At 45.8% G+C, this 18,777-nt stretch overlaps 1 protein-coding gene across 1 annotated transcript; it reads right to left on the reverse strand.

Annotated features, from left to right (window-relative positions):
- Nucleotides 1-555: 555 nt before the first annotated feature.
- On the reverse strand, nucleotides 556-1,633 carry LOC119349548 (alpha-1-purothionin). Its single transcript, XM_037617592.1, has 3 exons — nucleotides 1,344-1,633; nucleotides 932-1,003; nucleotides 556-840 (listed from the first exon to the last, which is right to left on the reverse strand). Exons 1-3 carry the CDS (start codon nucleotides 1,579-1,581, stop codon nucleotides 737-739), a joined length of 414 nt encoding a protein of 137 aa, XP_037473489.1. The 5' UTR covers nucleotides 1,582-1,633; the 3' UTR covers nucleotides 556-736.
- Between the last annotated feature and the right edge of the window lie 17,144 nt (nucleotides 1,634-18,777).

The following is an 18,777-nucleotide window of genomic DNA, read 5'->3' on the forward strand; positions in this document are numbered from 1 at the left end:
TCCCCGCCTCTTATCCAAGGTAGGGGCCAGGCCCCTGCGAACATCAACAACGGCGAACCAAACCAAAAGGAAAAAGAAACGCCGCGGCCTCCACAACACCATGGAGGGCTGCCTGCATACGTGTTGGCACCACCACCACCACTACTACGAGTAGTCTTGAAGCCACAATGCAGCAACCGCCTCGCCTCCGCGCTGTCGACGAATGCCAACCTCGCCGCCAACTAACGCTCTAGCCTGCTGCCCGTGCAGCCGCGACCAAAGCACACCAACGACGCCCACCACCAACACCAGTGTGCTACCACTCGCCACGCGCCGCACTGCCGCACCCATCGCCGCTTCTACGCCGTCCGGTAGAGGAAAAAGTGCAGCTGTGCCGTCACCGACCCCAAGAGGTCACCTCCAAAGACGGAGCAGCAGATCAGGCGCTGCCCCGATCTGAGCCCTTTGAGCCGGCGCGCGAGCAACCACCGCCACGCAGCACTGGGGTCTCCCAGACAGAGTTTATACCCACAGGCAAATGATACAACATACACCATTATATCTCAGTCATGGTAGTGCATCAGGGCAGCAACATGGCATCCATCATGATGGCTTTTATTTCGAACAAGGAATGGACATACACACACATAAAACAGGGTGACACACTGGTTTGGATACTCTCGATGGGATCCAATTTTATTGAACGCAAAGGTGAGACACGACCTTGCCCTGTGAAATCTCAGACCATGGACACGCATCAGTACGCATCAAGGGATGGGAGGCCAGCATCACCGTTACAGAAACTGACACAAGCATCAGCACAATTTTCCACATAGAGTTTCATCTCTTCATCGTCAGCAGCTGGTGCCCAAATAACATATTATGTGTCAATAACTAGCCTTTTTCATCAATTAGTTTACAGGAATGCAAATACAAGATGAATTTTCTTTACCTGCGTTGACCATGTAGTCACACACGGAAGACCTACATCCCAAGTTGCAGTACTCAATGGTGTCTGGTTCATCTGTCAAATTAAAATATATAGCGTGTAAATAAAATCCTGTCCGAAACAAATAATTCCTCACTTACAATATGCTTTGGATATTCACATGGCCTCTATCATTCGTTCCTTGTTAGTTATTTTTCCTATTACTTGTTGGTAGAAAATCGTGAAAGAAAAACTTGTGGAAAAATATCCATGGCAAATCTGATCATCTAACGCCATCTAACACATTCAAAATACGTTATCATATTAGTAAGAAAACTAGGAAATTTTAACTTGACTATATGCTTATCAGAATGACATCTATTCTATTTTAAAAAAAGAGGTAGTATATAAAATAGAAGGAGTTCATTCTCTTTACCTGAGTTGGACTCAAGGGCCAATTTAGGGAAGCCTTTAGGGCAGCTTAGGCCACTTGAGATTTTACACCTACAGACGCCTGCGCATAACTTCTGAGCACCACGGGCGCGGCAAAGGTTGTAGCAGTTTCTTCCCAGGGTGCTCCTGCAGCAGCTCTTGCCTTCTACCTGCAGCTGTTCCAGAACCAACCCCAGTATGAGTAAACACACTATCACACCCTTGAAGCCCTTGCTTCCCATGGCTGGCAGGCTATCTTGGTTGATGGATTTGGTTGATGGATTGCTGAGACTAGGCTTGGATGGCTCATAGTTATAGGAGATGGTTGTTGTGGCATGTGGGATGTTCACGTGACGGTTGTTGTATGTAAATGTTGCGTGTTCATGCCAGCCATGTATTTTTTTTCTTTTTTGGTGAAATCTTGCCAGCCATGTAAAGCGGATGAAAACAAAAACTCCTAACTGTGAGTGTGTTTGGAGGGCTAATCTTCTTCCAAACTCCACTGGCAATCTTTAACCACACGCAACAATGACAGATCAATTGCTAGTTGCATATCACTCCTTAAACATGTTTTTTTAAAGAGCTTATGGACAAATATCGCACCTTGTCTTTCTTGCCTTGCCAAGGAGCCGACTCCGCCAATGACAACAAAAGTGTCTTTAATCACGCGTGGCAACGGCAAAAAGGCAACCTTATGGTTGTCATCCATCCCAAGAGAAATTTGATTGAAATCGTGTGTGGATGATAAAGATGATGGTTATGGAATACGTGGAAGCGAACATGTTTGTATCAATCCATCCGCGCCCACAGTTCACATGGTATGTCACTTACAGGTTGGTAATGCAAGCGCATCCCTCTCGAAACAAAATTTTTTGGCAGTTAGCTAGTTCTTGTCTTCATGTGCTTTAGGCTTTTCTCAGCGCTCCATGATGCTAAGAATGCCACGTAGGCAAAAAGTTGACATAGCAAAGAAATTAAGAAAAACAGGGAGAATCGAGACCCGAGGAAGAAATGATGTAAGCGAGCAAATCTATGCAAAACACATAGCATGAGGAATTTTTGTTGCTAAACAATCAAATGAAGGAAACTTAGCTACAATAGGCTAAGCACCTATGCATGCATTGGGGAGTTTAGTTTATAAATTCTTTGATGCACTTAGCACCTTATCTAATCACCTTTGGTGGATCCAGAAACCTCTCGAAGGCCGAGCAAAGCACAAACTAAGGTATCTAAGATCGGAAATCCAACTCGGTGCCCAGGCTCATCTGCTCCCGCTTAGAAAAAAAAATCAAAATAAATACTAGAAAATTCAAAAAAATCCAAATTTTTTTTGGGTGGTAGATAATTTGATGCGTGAGGTCCGCTCTAAATTTCAACACATTTTGATATTTTTGCAGCTCTCGGCAAAAAAGACAAATCGGGTCAGAACAGTGTGTGAACAGTAAATATTTTTATAGACCCCCATTTTGTCTTTTTTGCCGAGAGCTGCTCAGATATCTAAATAAGTTGAAATTTGGTGCGAACCTCACGCATCAAATTATCTACCACCCAAAAAAATTGGAATTTTTTGAATTTTTTTAGCATTTGTTTTGAATTTTTTTTCTGAGAGGGGGTGCAGATGAGCCTTGGAGCACAAACTCCGTGTCCATCTAAGATGCCATTTTTAATTAAAAAAACATCATATGAAAAATGTCTAACATAAGGTGTCGCATCAATGGTAGATTCACTCAAGAGTGAGCACCATTAGTTTGTTCTAGAACACAACTGATCTCTACCTGGGATCAGGAAAGTTTGTATGATCAGATAATACAATTTTGTTGAAAAAAATTAACAATGAATCTTTCACAAACGGATGGCGTGCGTGCTTGGGAAGAGATGGGAGTGACATGTGTCCGAGCAGAAAAGCAAATAAGAGATAATAAAAGGGATAGACCCAGGTATTGACGGGTGGGCCACAGTCCACCATAAGATTTCCTAATCATTTATTTATCATAGCGAGCAAATGTTGAATCTTGCTTACTGCGAGACGAAATGAGCGGTCGCCTACGTCGCTCATTCAAGTGGGCCAACCCAACAACGGTTTTGAAAAGCTTCCATGTGCCATTTTGAGGAGCTTCTATGTACAGTAGGGACTGATTTTTTTTTGGAACCTTCCGTGCTTTTTCGGAAGCTTTCAGACTTTTTTTCCTTTCCAATATTTTTTCTACCGATTTTTATACTTTTTTCTTTCTTCGTTCCTGTTATTTTTTTTCTTTTTCTTTTCATGTTCTTTGTAAAATAAAAGAGTGAACATTTTTATATGGCATGAACTTTTTTAAAAAAAGTGCGGACAATTTTTCACATTTTCATAAAAAAAATATGTTGCGAACATGTAGTCATATGCCGTGAAAATTCTCCAAAATTTACACTATCTATTTTTTACATTTTCATGAACATTTTTATAAATGCTGAAATCATTTTTCAATGGTAAAAAACACTTTTTATAAGTCACGAACTTGTTTTAAAAATTGAGTGAGCACATTTTTGTATTTCATGAACAAATTTTAAACGAGTTTTTGTTAGATGGTACACCATTTTTTAAATGTCACGAATATTTTTTATAAATTAGTGAAAATAGTTGGTGTCATGAAATTTTTATTAAAAATGCATGGACACTTTTTCTGAGCTGCTTGAACGGTTTTCCTTTTCTTTTAGCACAATCCACTAGGTTAATTCGTTAATAATCATCGGAATGCAAAGAGTGTTATGGGGCAGACCAAGCCATGTGTGTCTCCCCTGATCTAAAGTAAATGCAAACCTAGCTAAATTGCGGGCTTCGTAATTTGAGCCTCTTTTTTCATGAACGAAATTACTTAAGGTGAAAGAAGATCTAGAAGCATTAATATCCTTGAAAATCACCTCATATTTAGGCAATCCGTCGCCATATGCACCCTCTCGAGATTCAAGTCAATAGCCAAGGCAATGCCTTCGCAACAAGCAATAGCTTCCAGGTCTGCAGGATCAGTAACTCCCGGCAAGACGAGAGCTAAAGCGCCCATATATAATCACTGATCATCCTGACCTACAGATGCCACCATCCACATTTATTTTGGTCGATCTGTTCTTCCTATACAAAATAAGAGCCATTCTTGGTAGCTGGGCGTGGCCCATTTCATCTGATGTCGTAGCCGAGGCGGTCGTCATTCTACCTAAATGCGAGGGAAATCCTTATTTGACGCATTTGGTGTCAAACTGTCGGCCAATTGCACATACGAAGCGACCGAGCAAGCGATTGGGCATGCCCATCTGTAGCATAGGTACATCTTTCATGTTCCGCTTTTGGGAATTTTCTAGAAGGTTTCCAATGATTTTTATCGGTTTTGGTAACCTTCTAGAAGGTTCCTGGACCAGTTTTTCTATTTTTCCTTTTCCATTATTGCTTTTGTTTCTATTTCTTTTTCTCTCTCTCTCTTTTTGGTTTTTCATTTTTATTTTGTTTCTGTTTTTCTGATTCTATTTTTGGTTTCTTTTGTTCGAAAATTCCATAAATATGATCACATTTTCCAAATTTCTTCACAATTTAAAAAAAGAGTGTGTTTCAAAATTTGTTTAAGAATTTCAAAAATCTTCTCATTTTCAAAAAAAAAAAATCATGTTTCATGAAATGGTAAAGAATTTCAAAAAAAATGTTGCTTTGAAAAATTGTTCACAATTTCCAAAAAAAAAACGTGCTTCAATAAATATTTAGTAACTTCCAAAAAAATATAGTCTTCAAAATTTGCACAAATTAAAAAATCATGTTAAAATGAATGTTCAGGAATTGCAAAAAATGCTCTTGTTTTCAGAATTTGTTTGCAATTTTGGAAATATGTTCATTTTTTAAAAATGTTTAGGAATTTCAAAAAAAATGTGAACGGTTTCAACATTTTGTTCAAAATTTAGACAAAACTTCCCAAGTTTCAAATTTTGTTCGGATTTTGTAAAAAAATGTAAAATACAAATTTGTTCGCATTTTCAGAAAGTGTTCACGTTTTATAAAAATTATTGTTAATTTACCAAATGTTCCCGTTTCCTTCTTTCAAAATTTAGAAAATGTTTGTGATTTCAGAAAATATTCAAGATTTACAAAATAAAATTCACATTTTTCAAAAAACATATAGTCGTGTTTTCAAAAAATGTTTGTAAATTTTGAAAACTGTTTGCAAAATTCAAGAGAAAAATCATAGGTTTTGAAAAAGGTTCGCATATTTGAAAAAATGTTCGTGATTTCAAAATAAGGTTCAAATTATGAGAAATATTTAATAGTTTTTCTAACAGTGTTTATGTTTCCAAAACATTTCAAAATTTAAAAAATGTTCATTTTAAGAAAGTGCGTTAGGTAGAGTAGATCGGTCAGTCATTATAGTATGCCCCTTCGAGTTGAGAGTTCTTAAAACAACGGCCATGTATGTGTCACCAAAACTAGTTGGGTTTGTTGGCAAGCAACACGCTCACGACCGTGTGAGGTCCCAGGTTCGGTGCCTAGCAAGCATACAATTTTTTTGGATTTTCGACCACGCGCTACAATGCACGCTCACTGCTGAACTAGCTCATGGCGGACTCCCCATGTGTGTTTGCTCGATAATATGTTGTAGAATGCGACATATAGGAGGTCCCGAAAGTGAGACATAGACATGCCTATCATAGAGAAGAAATTACATAAAAGTAAAGGAAGACCCAGCTTGGCCCAATATTCTATGGAAATTAACTACTGGCCCACTTTCCCAAAATATTGGGCCGCAACTGATTGCATGAGTGGCAAGAACTTTTTTTCGATTGAGGTGGCATCCAGTGTATATGAGATGGGGGAGACTGATAAGGGCAAAGTAGATTTGAGCTAGAAATGTAGTACACTATCAAACGCCACGCCCAATGTCACGTTGTTTCTTGGGCGCGCCTCTCCGGTTTGGTCCCTCCTTGAAAGTGCAACTAATTCTCAGGTGGTTTTGATAATTCATAACAACATATAACTCATTGAACTAATATCCATTCAAGTTAATTATTTTAAAAACTTCAATGATTGGCATGGCATTGACTAGAGATGTGGACCCCTCAAAATGCTAAGGACAAAGATTGGCAAAGGCTCAAGACTCTTCATTTTCATTTTAGTGATCAAAGATCACATTGAGTTTATAGGAAAGCCAATACTATTAAAAGGGGATGAGGTGTTGCTTAATGGTCTACTTGCTCAAAATGCTTAGTGATATTGCTCCAAAACCCTCAGCCACTTTCCCATTTTCCACATATGTCCAAAACCTAAAGTCAAAACTCGGCCCCACCGATTTGATCTATCCGGCGCCACCGAGTTCTGTTGACACAACCACTACCAGAAACCCTAGACAATTCATTCTCACCGGTACGGATCTGGGTCTCACCGAGATGGCATTACAAACTCTCTGTTTCCCTTCATAACATTTCGGTCTCACCGAAATGAGCGATCGGTCCCACCGAGTTTGCCTGACCAACTCTCTGTTTGCTCATTGCTGAAATCGGTCTAACTGTGTTCATGCAATTGGTCTCACCGAGATGAGGTTTTTCCCTAGCCCTAGCACAACGGTCCCATCGAGATTCCTAAGGTTCACGTTTTGAACTGAATCGGTCTCACCGAGTTCTTCTATTCGGTCTGACCGAGTTGGGTCAAATGTGTGTAATGGTTGGATTTTGTGTGGAGGCTATATATACCCCTCCACCCCCATCTCCATTTGAGAGAGAGCCATCAGAACGTGCCTACACTTCCACTACTCATTTTCTGAGAGACAGAACCACCTACTCATGTGTTGAGACCAAGACATTCCGATCCAACTACAACAATCTTGATCTCTAGTCTTCCCCGAGTTGCTTTCCATTCAAATCTTCTTTCCACCATAGCCAAATCTATGAGAGAGAGAGAGAGAGTTGAGTGTTGAGGAGACTATCATTTAAAGCACAAGAGCAAGGAGTTCATCATCAACACACCATCTATTACCTTTTCGAGAGTGGTGTCTCCTAAATTGGTTAGGTGTCACTTGGGAGCCTCCAACAAGATTGCGAAGTTGAACCAAGGAGTTTGTAAGGGCAAGGAGATCGCCTACTTTGTGAAGATCTACCCAAGTGAGGCAAGTCCTTCGTGGGCGATGGCTATGGTGGGATAGACAAGGTTGCTTCTTAGTGGACCCTTCGTGGTGTGCCCTCCGTGGACTCATGCAACCGTTACCCTTCGTGGGTTGAAGTCTCCATCAACGTGGATGTACGATAGCACCACCTATCGGAACCACGCCAAAAATCTCCATGTCTACATTGCATTTGCCTTTTCCAAACCCTTCCCCTTTACCTTCATATGCAATGTTTTACTTTCCGCTGCTACACTCTTAGAATTGCATGTGTAGGTTGATTGCTTGACTTGTGCTAAGTTGCTAAAATCTGCTAAGACTTAAAATTGGGAAAAGGCTAGATTTTTATTTGGTCAAGTAGTCTAATCACCCCCCTCTATACCTACTTTCGATCCTACAAGTGGTATCAGAGCTTTGTTCTCCATTTGCCTTGATTTCCATAGCTTTTGGTGATCATAGCCTTGGTTTCATAACCTAGGAGAGTATGGCGTCTAGCGAGGGAAATTAGCACCGTAGAGGTCCTTACATTGATGGTACTAATTTTTCTAGTTGGAAGCATAAGATGAAAATGCATATTCTTGGTCATAACCCCGCCATTTGGGCTATTGTGCGTATTTGTTTGCAAGGTGAATACTTCGAGGATAGAAGAGAACCGGATCGTGAAGCGACCGTAGAAGAATTGAAGATGTTGCAATACAATGCTCAAGCTTGCAATATCCTCTTCAATGGATTGTGCCCTGAAGAATTTAACAAAATTAGCCGTCCTGAGAATGCAAAGGAAATTTGGGATATTTTGGTTGATATGCACAAAGGTACCGAGTCCGTCAAGGAATCCAGATAGGATGTGCTTCAAAGTCAACTTGACAAGTTCAAAGTGAAGGATGGTGAACGAGTCGCTGAAATGTACTCTACGCTTGCTCTCATCACAAATGAGATCGCCGGCTTAGGAAGCGAAGAGATGACCAACAGATTCATCATCAAGAAGATCCTAAGAGCCTTGGATGGAAAATATGATACCGTATGTGAGGGAGTCCTGGATTAGGGGGTCCTCGGACAGCCGGACTATATGCTTATGCCGGACTGTTGGACTATGAAGATATAAGATTGAAGACTTCGTCCCGTGTCCGGGTAGGACTCTCCTTTGCATGGAAGGCAAGCTTGGCAATTCGGATATGTAGATTCCCTTCTCTGTAACCGACTCTGTGTAACCCTAGCCCCCTCCGGTGTCTATATAAACCGCAGGGTTTAGTCCGTAGGACAAGAACAACAATCATAATCATAGGCTAGCTTCTAGGGTTAGCCTCTATGATCTCGTGGTAGATCAACTCTTGTAATACTCATATCATCAAGATCAATCAAGCAGGAAGTAGGGTATTACCTCCATAGAGAGGGCCCGAACATGGGTAAACATCGTGTCCCCCGCCTCCTGTTACCATTAGCCTTAGACGCATAGTTCGGGACCCCATACCCGAGATCCGTCGGTTTTGACACCGACATTGGTGATTTCATTGAGAGTTCCACTGTGTCGTCACCACAAGGCTTGATGGCTCCTATAATCATCTATAAAGATGCAGTCCAGGGTGAGGTTTTTCTCCCCGGATAGATCTTCGTATTCGGCGGCTTCGCACTGTGGGCCAACTCGCTTGGCCATCTGGAGCTGATCGATAGCTATGCCCCTGGCCATCAGGTCAGGTTTGGAAGCCTGAACTACACTGCCGACATACACGGAGATTTGATCTTCGACGGATTCGATCCCATGACAGGTACACCCTACAGTCGCGATGAGCATGACCTAGATCTGCCATCAGATGGTGTTCAGGAGATCACACCTGCAGCTGCCCTGGCTTTAAATCTAGCACAGAACATGCCATCTGAGGACGGGAGGATGGACCCTGCCGCGGAAGCCGCACACTCAACGGCGATAGCGCTGAACACAGATTTCACTTCCAATAAGGTATGTGTCATCGGACACTCGTACTCGTTTACGACCATAGACTCCGAACCGCGCGTATTCACGCTCACTAGATCTAACTGGGCACCGATCTTGGAGTTCAGCTCTGCAGACATCTTTCAGCACTCGCCCTTGGGCGGCGTGATAAACTCATTAAAATCTCTCTCCTTGTCAGGAGACTCTGGGCCAAACTATGTCCGGCTTGAGTGGGAAGCGGACGACGAAGGAATTCGTTACCCACCCACCACCCACTTAATAGCCACTGTCGACGACTTAACCGACATGCTTGATTTCGACTCCGAAGACATCGATGGTATGGACGATGATGCCAGAGAAGAACAGGAACCACCTCCCACAGGGCGCTGGACAGCCACCTCATCATATGACATATATATGGTGGACACACCCAAAGAAAACAATGGCGAGGATCCAAAGGATGCAACGGGGGGTAATCCTCTCAAGAAGCAGCCGAAGCACTGACGTTAGCGGCGCCGCTCTAAACCACGCCATGGTAGAAACAGTGATACCGACACAAGAGATAATAGCACTCCGGATGATGCCAAAGACGAAAACAATCCCGCCCAGCCAAGCTTCAGACAGGCCGGACGGGAGGATGGGCAAGCTAGCCCCGATGGACATGCCATGAATGAAGACTCAGAGGATGATAATTGCATGCCCCTCTCCGAAGACAAAGTGAGCCTCGGCGACAAAGAATTTACCGTGCCTGAGGATCCCGTCGAGCGGGTGCGCTTCAAGCGCCGACTTATAGCCACTGCAAAGAGCCTGAATAAAAAACAGCAGCAGCTTCAAGCTGATCAAGATCTGCTCACTAATAGATGGACTGAGGTACTGGCGGCCGAGGAATACGGACTCGAGCGCCCAACCAAAAGTTACCCGAGGCGTAGGTTGTTACCTCAATTCGAGGACGAGGCACTAGAGCCTATACTACCAGCACAGGATGCGGCTGACCGACCACCTCATGGCCGAGATAAAGTGGCGTATCAGTCCGAACACCAGCCCGCACCCAGCCACCAAGCAAATAAAAACATGAAGGCCCGGGGCTACATGCATGACCTGTGAGATGAATTGGAAAACAAAGCAGGATAGTCAAGATCGATCTATGGATCGCGGGGGCGCGCCCCAACGCGTAACGATGACCGCCACGCAGATATACTAAATACAAATCCGTCCGAGCCGAATATAGCAGACCAGATTCATCCGAACTGCGTCGCGATGTAGCCCGGCATAGAGGCGCCGCACACCCCCTTTGCTTCACTGACGAAGTAATGGGGCATGAATTCCCAGAAGGGTTTAAACCTGTAAACATCGAACCATATGATGGGACAACAGACCCGGCGGTATGGATTGGAGATTTCCTTCTCCACATTCAGATGGCCCGCGGCGATGATCTCCATGCAATCAAGTACCTCCCATTAAAAGTCAAGGGACTAGCTCGGCATTGGCTGAATAGTCTGCCAGAAAACTCCATTGGCAGTTGGGAGAACCTGGAAGATGCATTCCTCGACAACTTTCAGGGCACTTATGTGCGACCACCAGACGCTGATGACTTACGTCACATAACCCAACAGCCCGGAGAGTCAGCCAGGAAATTCTGGACTCGGTTCTTAACTAAAAAGAACCAAATCGTCGACTGTCCGGATGCCGAAGCCCTAGCGGCCTTTAAGCATAACATCTGTGACGAGTGGCTCGCCCGACACCTCGGCCAAGAAAAGCCAAAATCCATGGCAGCCCTCACGACACTCATGACCCGCTTTTGTGCGGGCAAGGATAGCTGGTTGGCTCGTAGCAACAGCACATCAAGAAATCCTGGCACTTCAGACACCAAAGATAGCAACGGCAAGCCCCGACTCAATAGACACAAGCATCGCAATAATGGCGATAACGCCGAAGACATGGTCGTCAATGCCGGATTCAGTGGCTCCAAGTCCGGTCAACGGAAAAGTCCATTTAAAAGAAACAATCCGGGCCCGTCCAGTCTGGACCGCATACTCGATCGCTCATGTCAAATCCACGGCACCCCCGATAAACCAGCCAACCACACCAACAGAGAATGTTGGGTATTTAAACAGGCCGACAAGCTAAATGCTGAAAAGAAGGAAAAGGGGTCGCATAGTGATGACAACGAGGAGCCCCGGCCACCGAACACAGGGGGACGGAAGAAATTTCCTCCCCAAGTAAAAACGGTAAATATGATATACGCCACCCATATTCCCAAGCGGGAGAGGAAGCGCGCACTAAGGGACGTCTACGTGATGGAGCCAGTCGCCCCAAAGTTCAACCCATGGTCTTCCTGTCTGATCACCTTTGATCGCAGGGACCATCTGACCAGTATTCGTCATGGCGGCTCAACCGCACTGGTCCTTGACCCTATCATCGACGGATTCCACCTCACATGAGTCCTCATGGACGGTGGCAGCAGCCTGAACTTGCTTTATCAGGATACAGTGCGCAAAATGGGTATCGATCCCTCAAGGATCAAACCCACCAAAACCACCTTCAAAGGTGTCATACCAGGTGTAGAGGCCTATTGTACAGGCTCAATCACACTGGAAGTGGTCTTCGGATCCCCGGACAACTTCCAAAGCGAGGAGTAATCTTCGATATCGTCCCCTTCCGCAGTGGTTATCATGCACTGCTAGGACGAACTGCATTCGCTCGATTCAATGCGGTGCCACCCTATGCCTACCTCAAGCCCAAGATGCCTGGACCCCGCGGTGTTATAATAGTCAATGGAAAAATAGAGCGCTCCCTCCGTACGGAGGAGCACACTGCAGCCCTTGCAGCAGGAGTATAGAGAAGCCTCCTTAGGCAGACCCTCAATTCGGCAATAAAGCCCCCGGACACCGTCAAGCGAGTCCGAAGTACTCTGCAATAGGATCGTCCGGCCTGTCCAGAGCTCTCCTAGCAATTCGGCCTTCGTCCTAGTCCCACTCAAGCGGTGAAGTTCGTGTCGTGCGTACATAATTACACACTTAAAATGCCATGGGCATGGACGGAGGCATAGCTAGACCACGGTCCACAATGCGGCTCAACCGCCCTGGACCCGCATACCTTCACTTTTTTCTTTCTTGCAGGTTCTTCTCTTCTTGAGGCTCTTCCGATAACCTGATCATCGACCCATCACGGGACAGACACACCAAGGAAGCAAGGAGCTTTGACGTACAAAGGGAATCCCCACGTGGTCTCTGCTAACGATCGCTATACCTGTTTTACATACCCACACGCAGCTCGCTCTTGGTTAGGGCATGTTAAATAGCCCTATTTGCTCATTGCACTACTTGTATACATACGCCTTGACGTATTATTCAAATAACAATGGAAAATAATTTGCAGCATCAACTTATTACTTTATTTTTTTCTTGACTGTTTATTTATTACAAATCGCACTCGTACATTCTGGTACGTTCAGTTCGCCAGGGGCTTCAGTGCACCCCATAACATGGCAAGAAAGTCCGAACACTTTGAACAGTGCGGCACCCCGAACTTATAGCACTATATGCATCAGCTCCGAATCATGTCTTGGGTCAATAGTTGGGTTGCCCGGCTCCTGTGCTTGCTACCCTACGTTCCGCTATATCGGCTAGGGTAGTAAAGGGATAACTACTGCAATTGTGGCCCAGTTCTTCCGGACGAGCACCTTAGTAGAGAAAGCCGAAAACTGACTATCATGATGCGGCGAGAGTTGGTCGCTGGTCGAGAGGTCTCAAATCCTTAAAGATTTTTTCCGCTTTGTGCGAGGAATCGGTCTTTGTCCGATTTAGGCGTGCATAGCGCCCCAAGTTCGGCCTTCCGAATACCAGGGGCTATGCCAAAATTTAAAAGTATAGAACTCCTATGGCTAAGTGAGGGTGATAAATTTGTATAGTCCGATTGCCTTGTTCGTTGGTCTAAACACCTCCTTAAAGGACCAAAAACATGGATAAAGAGTGCTTAGTTTATCTCGAACACCCCTGTGCTAGTTACATGGGGGCAGAAGCCGACGACTGGCCAACTCTCAGATTTTGTAAATGGACGCACAGGAGATAAAATTTTAAATCAACAAGTATTATATTAAGCAAATGAACTTGTTTCATATTATAGGATAAAATGAATGTATTCATTCAAAGATTACATCCTTGGTACATTGCTCCATCACAAGGCGGGAGCCCTTCAGGACACTATCATAATAATTTTCGGGTCGGCGGTGCTCCTTGCCCTTCGGTGGCCCCTCGGTCATCAGTGTCGTGGTGTCCATCTTCGCCCAATGCATCTTTGCACGGGCTAAGGCCATCCGCGCACCTTAAATGCAAACCGACCATTTTATGACTTCAAGTCGTGGGCAGTCACTCACAAGCCGCTTCACAAGACCGAAGTAGCTGTTGGGCATAGGCTCGGCAGGCCATAGCCGAACTATGAGGTCCTTCATGGCCAGTTCGGCTGCCTTGTGCAGCTAGACCAGTTGCTTCAGCTCGTTGCTCAAGGGCATCGGATGTTCTGTCCCAAGATATTGAGTCCAGAACAACTTCTCTGTTGAGCTCCCTTCTTCGGCTCGGTAGAACTCTGCGGCATCTAATATGCTGCGCGGCAGATCCGCAAACGCTCCTGGAGAACTCCAAATTCAGGTAAGTAAAAGGAAAGTCTCCTTCACATGCTTGCTTTGCATAACAAATGCCTTACCCGCCGCAATCTTCTTGGCCGCCTGGATCTCCTGGAGGGCCTTCTGGGCTTCGGCTCTGGTGTCTTGTGCGCTCTGGAGGGTCTTGGCAAGCTCGGACTCCTGGGTCTTAGAGTCACGCTCCAAGGACTCGTACTTCTGGACGAAATCCTGGAGCTCTTGCTGGACCTTGCTGACCCGGGCCTCTTGCCTCTCGCACGCAGCGCGTTCCTTGGCCGCTTTGTCCTCGGCCTCGGCCAGTGCCTTCTTAAGGGCCGACACTTCGGTCGTGGCCCCTATCAAAGTTCATGACACTTCTATCAGCAGAAACCATTTATCCTTTATAAGTATACAGGCAGGGTATTGCATACCTTGAATTTCCTCCAGCTGCCTCTTCATGAGGATGAGCTCTCCCTCGGTCCGCTCCAGGTCCTGCTTTAGTCCAGAGATCTCCGCAGTACGAGCGGCAACGGCCAGCAACGACGCCTGCTTATTTACATAGACATCTTATGTTAGACTCCTGCGAATATTATTTGATCCTCTGTTCGGCTTCTCTTTTCAAACACCAAATAGAGCATCAGGGGCTACTGTCTACATTGTGATATTCTCTCACTATTTTATTACTTACCCCAAAGCCTGTTAGAAGGCTAGCGCAGGCTTCGGTCAATCCACTTTTGGCAGACCGGACCTTCTCAATCACCGTACTCATAAGAGTACAGTGTTATTCATCAATGGAAGCGCTGCAAAGTGTTTCCAGCAAGCTGTCCGGTGCCTCTGGATGGACAGAGGTCATCGGTACAGGCATCTCGCCCTCCTTAGGGAGAGGCTGCCTGCCTGAATCTGGAACCACTTGGGTTTCCGGAGCCGTATTCGGCCGGGGGCCATACTGGCTGCAGCCCCCATTATCGGAGTCCATGGGGGTCTTCCCCCCATGTGCCCGGCGACTGGGATTTCGCCTGGGGGCATCTCCGGAACTGTCTTCCCTTGGCCTGGTATCCTTCGAGACAACACCTCGGTGTCGTCTGCGGCCCTGGGGGAGGAGGCTGTCGAAAGTGAATCGTTGTTCATCGCCGACAGGTCCAGAGACCCCTCCGAAGAGGAGGATATCTCGATGTTGGATTTGGCCGGGCTGCAGGTGCACGTCTGGCATGTTAAGAAGCAATAAAGCAAACATACCGGAAATACTATTGTGTCCGGATACTTACGACTTAGCCAGGGGCTTGACCCTGGATTCTCACTCCTCGCCGTTGTTGGTGGTCGCGGTGGTGTGGTCCGGAAGGAAGGTTATTCCGTTGTTGGACACCTCGGCCACCCCATGCGTGGCGGCCTTCCTCTTCTTTCTCCCCCTGGTAGGGGGGTGGATTTCCTCCTCCTCCTCCTCGTCTTCGGTGGAGGAGTGTGTCTTGGTGTCTTCGGACGTCATGTCCGATGCAACCTTGCGCCGGAGACCTTCTCTGGTCCCCGTGGCCGTCTTCTTGGCCTTCTTCTCTGGCACCTCATAGGGCGCCGGAAACAGCATCTTCGTTAGGAGAGACGATTCTGGATCTTCAGGTAGCGGAGCCGGATAGTCAATCTGCTCCGCTATCGCTACCCAGGCCTATAAAATTGGCATGGAGGCTTAGATTCCTCCCGCGGATGTGCTGGTAAAAGGCATATCTTGCAAAATATGAAAACTTACCAGATTGGCTCAGTGTTTTGCGTTGAGTCCGCGATCTTCGGTTATGGGCGGTGGTACCTCATTGGCCTTGAAAAGTACCTTCCAGACGTCTTCGTGCATCGTGCCTAAGAGCTCTCGCAGCGTCTGGTGTTCGGCCGGGTCGAACTCCCATAGATTGTAAACCCGTCTCTGACACGGAAGAATCCGGCGGAGGAGCATAACCTGGACCACGTTGACGAGCTTGACTTTCTTGCTTATCATATTTTGGACGCAGGTTTGAAGTCCGGTTAGTTCTTCCGCTGAGCCCTAGGCTAAGCCCTTCTCTTTCCAGGAGGTGAGCCGCATGGGGACACCGGATCGAAATTAGGGGGTCATTGCCCAGTTGGCGTCGCGCGACTCGGTGATGTAGAACCACCTCGATTGCCACCCCTTCACAGTCTCCACAAAGGATCCTTCGGGCCAGGTGACATTGGGCATCTTGCCCACCATGGCGCCTCCGCACTCTGCTTGTTGGCCGCCCACCACCTTTGGCTTCACGTTGAAGGTCTTCAGCCATAGGCTGAAGTGGGGCGGGATGCGGAGGAAGGCCTTGCACACAATGATAAAAGCCGAGATGTTGAGGATGAAGTTGGGGGAAAAATCATGGAAGTCCAGCCCGTAGTAGAACATTAGTCCGCGGACGAACAGGTGGAGGGGGAATCCCAGCCCACGGACGAAGTGAGAAAGGAATACTACCCTTTCCTGGGGTTTTGGGGTAGGGATGATCTGCCTTTCGGACGAAGTCCACGGACGGGTGGAGGGGGAATCCCAGCCCACGGACGAAGTCGATGTGCGATGTCTGTGGACAGGTATCCGGCCTCCCGAAGCTTCTTGCTGTCCTCCTTCCTGACGGAGGAGGCCATCCACTTGCCTCCCGCTCCGGACATGTTCGGAATGTTTTTTGCGGAGAAGGTGAACGCTTGGGCGATGGAGCTCGAGAATGGATGAGCAGAGGAAGAAGAAGGCATGGGTGAAAAAGGGGAACCCTTGTCTCTTTATAAAGGTAGCAGAAATCATGCGCCTCCCCACTTGCTCTAGAAACTCGCTTATTCCCCAAGCGTCGTACTAAGGCAATATGACAATGATGGAGCGTGTCATAATAAACGGAACGGTGGAAAGTTGCATGGCAATATATCTCGGAATGGCTATGGAAATGCCATAATAGGTAGGTATGGTGGCTGTTTTGAGGAAGGTATATGGTAGGTGTATGGTACCGGCGAAAGTTGTGCGGTACTAGAGAGGCTAGCAATGGTGGAAGGGTGAGAGTGCGTATAATCCATGGACTCAACATTAGTCATAAAGAACTCACATACTTATTGCAAAAATCTATTAGTTATCTAAACAAAGTACTACTCGCATGCTCCTAGGGGATAGATTGGTAGGAAAAGATCATCGCTCATCCCCAACCGCCACTCATAAGGAAGATATCAATAAATAAATCATGCTCCAACTTCATCACATAACGGTTCACCATACGTGCATGCTATGGGAATCACAAACTTTAACACAAGTATCTCTCAAATTCACAACTACTCTACTAGCATGACTCTAATATCACCATCTTCATATCTCAAAACAATCATAAAGCATCACAAAACAATCATAAAGCATCAAACTTCTCATAGTATTCAATGCACTTATATGAAAGTTTTTATTATACCCATCTTGGATGCCCATCATATTAGGACTAATTTTATAACCAAAGCAAATTACCATGATGTTCTAAAAGACTCTCAAAATAATATAAGTGAAGCATGAGAGATCAACAATTTCTATAAAATAAAACCACCGCCGTGCTCTAAAAAGATATAAGTGAAGCACTAGAGCAATATTGTCTAGCTCAAAAGATATATGTGAAGCACATAGAGTATTCTAATAAATTCCGATTCATGCATGTCTCTCCCAAAAGGTGTGTACAGCAAGTATGATTGTGTTAAACTAAAAAGAAAAGACTCAAATCATACAAGACGCTCCAGGCAAAACACATATCATGTGGTGAACAAAAATATAGCCTCAAGTAAAGTTACCGATAGACAAAGACGAAAGAGGGGATGCCTTCCCGGGCATCCCCAAGCTTAGGCTTTTGGTTGTCCTTGAATTTTACCTTGGGGTGCCTTGGGTATCCCCAAGCTTAGGATCTTGCCACTCCTTATTCCAAAATCCATCAAATCTTTACCCAAAAACTTGAAAACTTCACAACACAAAACTTCAACAGAAAATCTCATGAGCTCCGTTAGTATAAGAAAATAAACCACCACTTTATTGGGGGACAAATCATGGAAGTCCAGCCCGTAGTAGAACATTAGTCCGCGGACGAACGGATGGAGGGGGAATCCCAGCCCACGGACGAAGTGAGAAAGGAATACTACCCTTTCCTGGGTTTTCGGGGTAGGGATGATCTGTCCTTCGGCCGAAAGTCGATGCGCGATGTCTGTGGATAGGTATCCGGCCTCCCGAAGCTTCTTGATGTCCTCCTTCGTGACAGAGGAGGCCATCCACTTGCCTCCCGCTCCGTACATGTTCGGAATGTGTTTTGCGGAGAAGGTGAACGCTTGGGTGTTGGAGCTTGAGAATGGATGAGAAGAGGAAGAAGAAGGCGTGGGTGAAAAAGGGGAATCCTTCTCTTTATAAAGGTAGCAGAAATCATGCGCCTCCCCACTTTCCCTAGAAACTCGCTTATTCCCCAAGCACCGTACTAATGGCGCGGTTGGGTTACCCACACTCGTATTGATGAGAATCCCTTGATAAGGGGACACAATCTCTGCTTCGACAAGACGTGTCAATAAAACCGCCTCGCAAGATGTGCAGTAGCAGGTTGAAAAAACGGTTCGAATAACGACCGGGCCACGGCGTGATGTCACGCTTTGGAAAAGTTGTCAGCAGATTAGACTCGTGGAATATTGTACTCTCTATGGTGGAATGTGGAATTTGTTTTGTAGAGCCGGACACGATTCTTGTGTTCAAGACCTACTTTGGAGTATTCGGAGAAGGAACCCGCCTTGCAATGCCGAAGACAATCTGCACGCCGGA

The sequence above is a fragment of the Triticum dicoccoides genome, chromosome 1B (genome assembly GCF_002162155.2).
Source record: "Triticum dicoccoides isolate Atlit2015 ecotype Zavitan chromosome 1B, WEW_v2.0, whole genome shotgun sequence".
Taxonomy (NCBI): Eukaryota; Viridiplantae; Streptophyta; class Magnoliopsida; order Poales; family Poaceae; genus Triticum; species Triticum dicoccoides.

Bases quoted from the DNA above. Each gene is read 5' to 3' on its own strand.
- LOC119349548 (XM_037617592.1), bottom strand. From the start codon at position 1,581: ATGGGAAGCAAGGGCTTCAAGGGTGTGATAGTGTGTTTACTCATACTG. The intron at 1,004-1,343 runs GTAAAGAGAATG...TTAATTTGACAG, and splicing joins GGCCCTTGAGTCCAACTCAG to ATGAACCAGACACCATTGAG. The intron at 841-931 runs GTAAAGAAAATT...TTTGGGCACCAG, and splicing joins TGACTACATGGTCAACGCAG to CTGCTGACGATGAAGAGATG.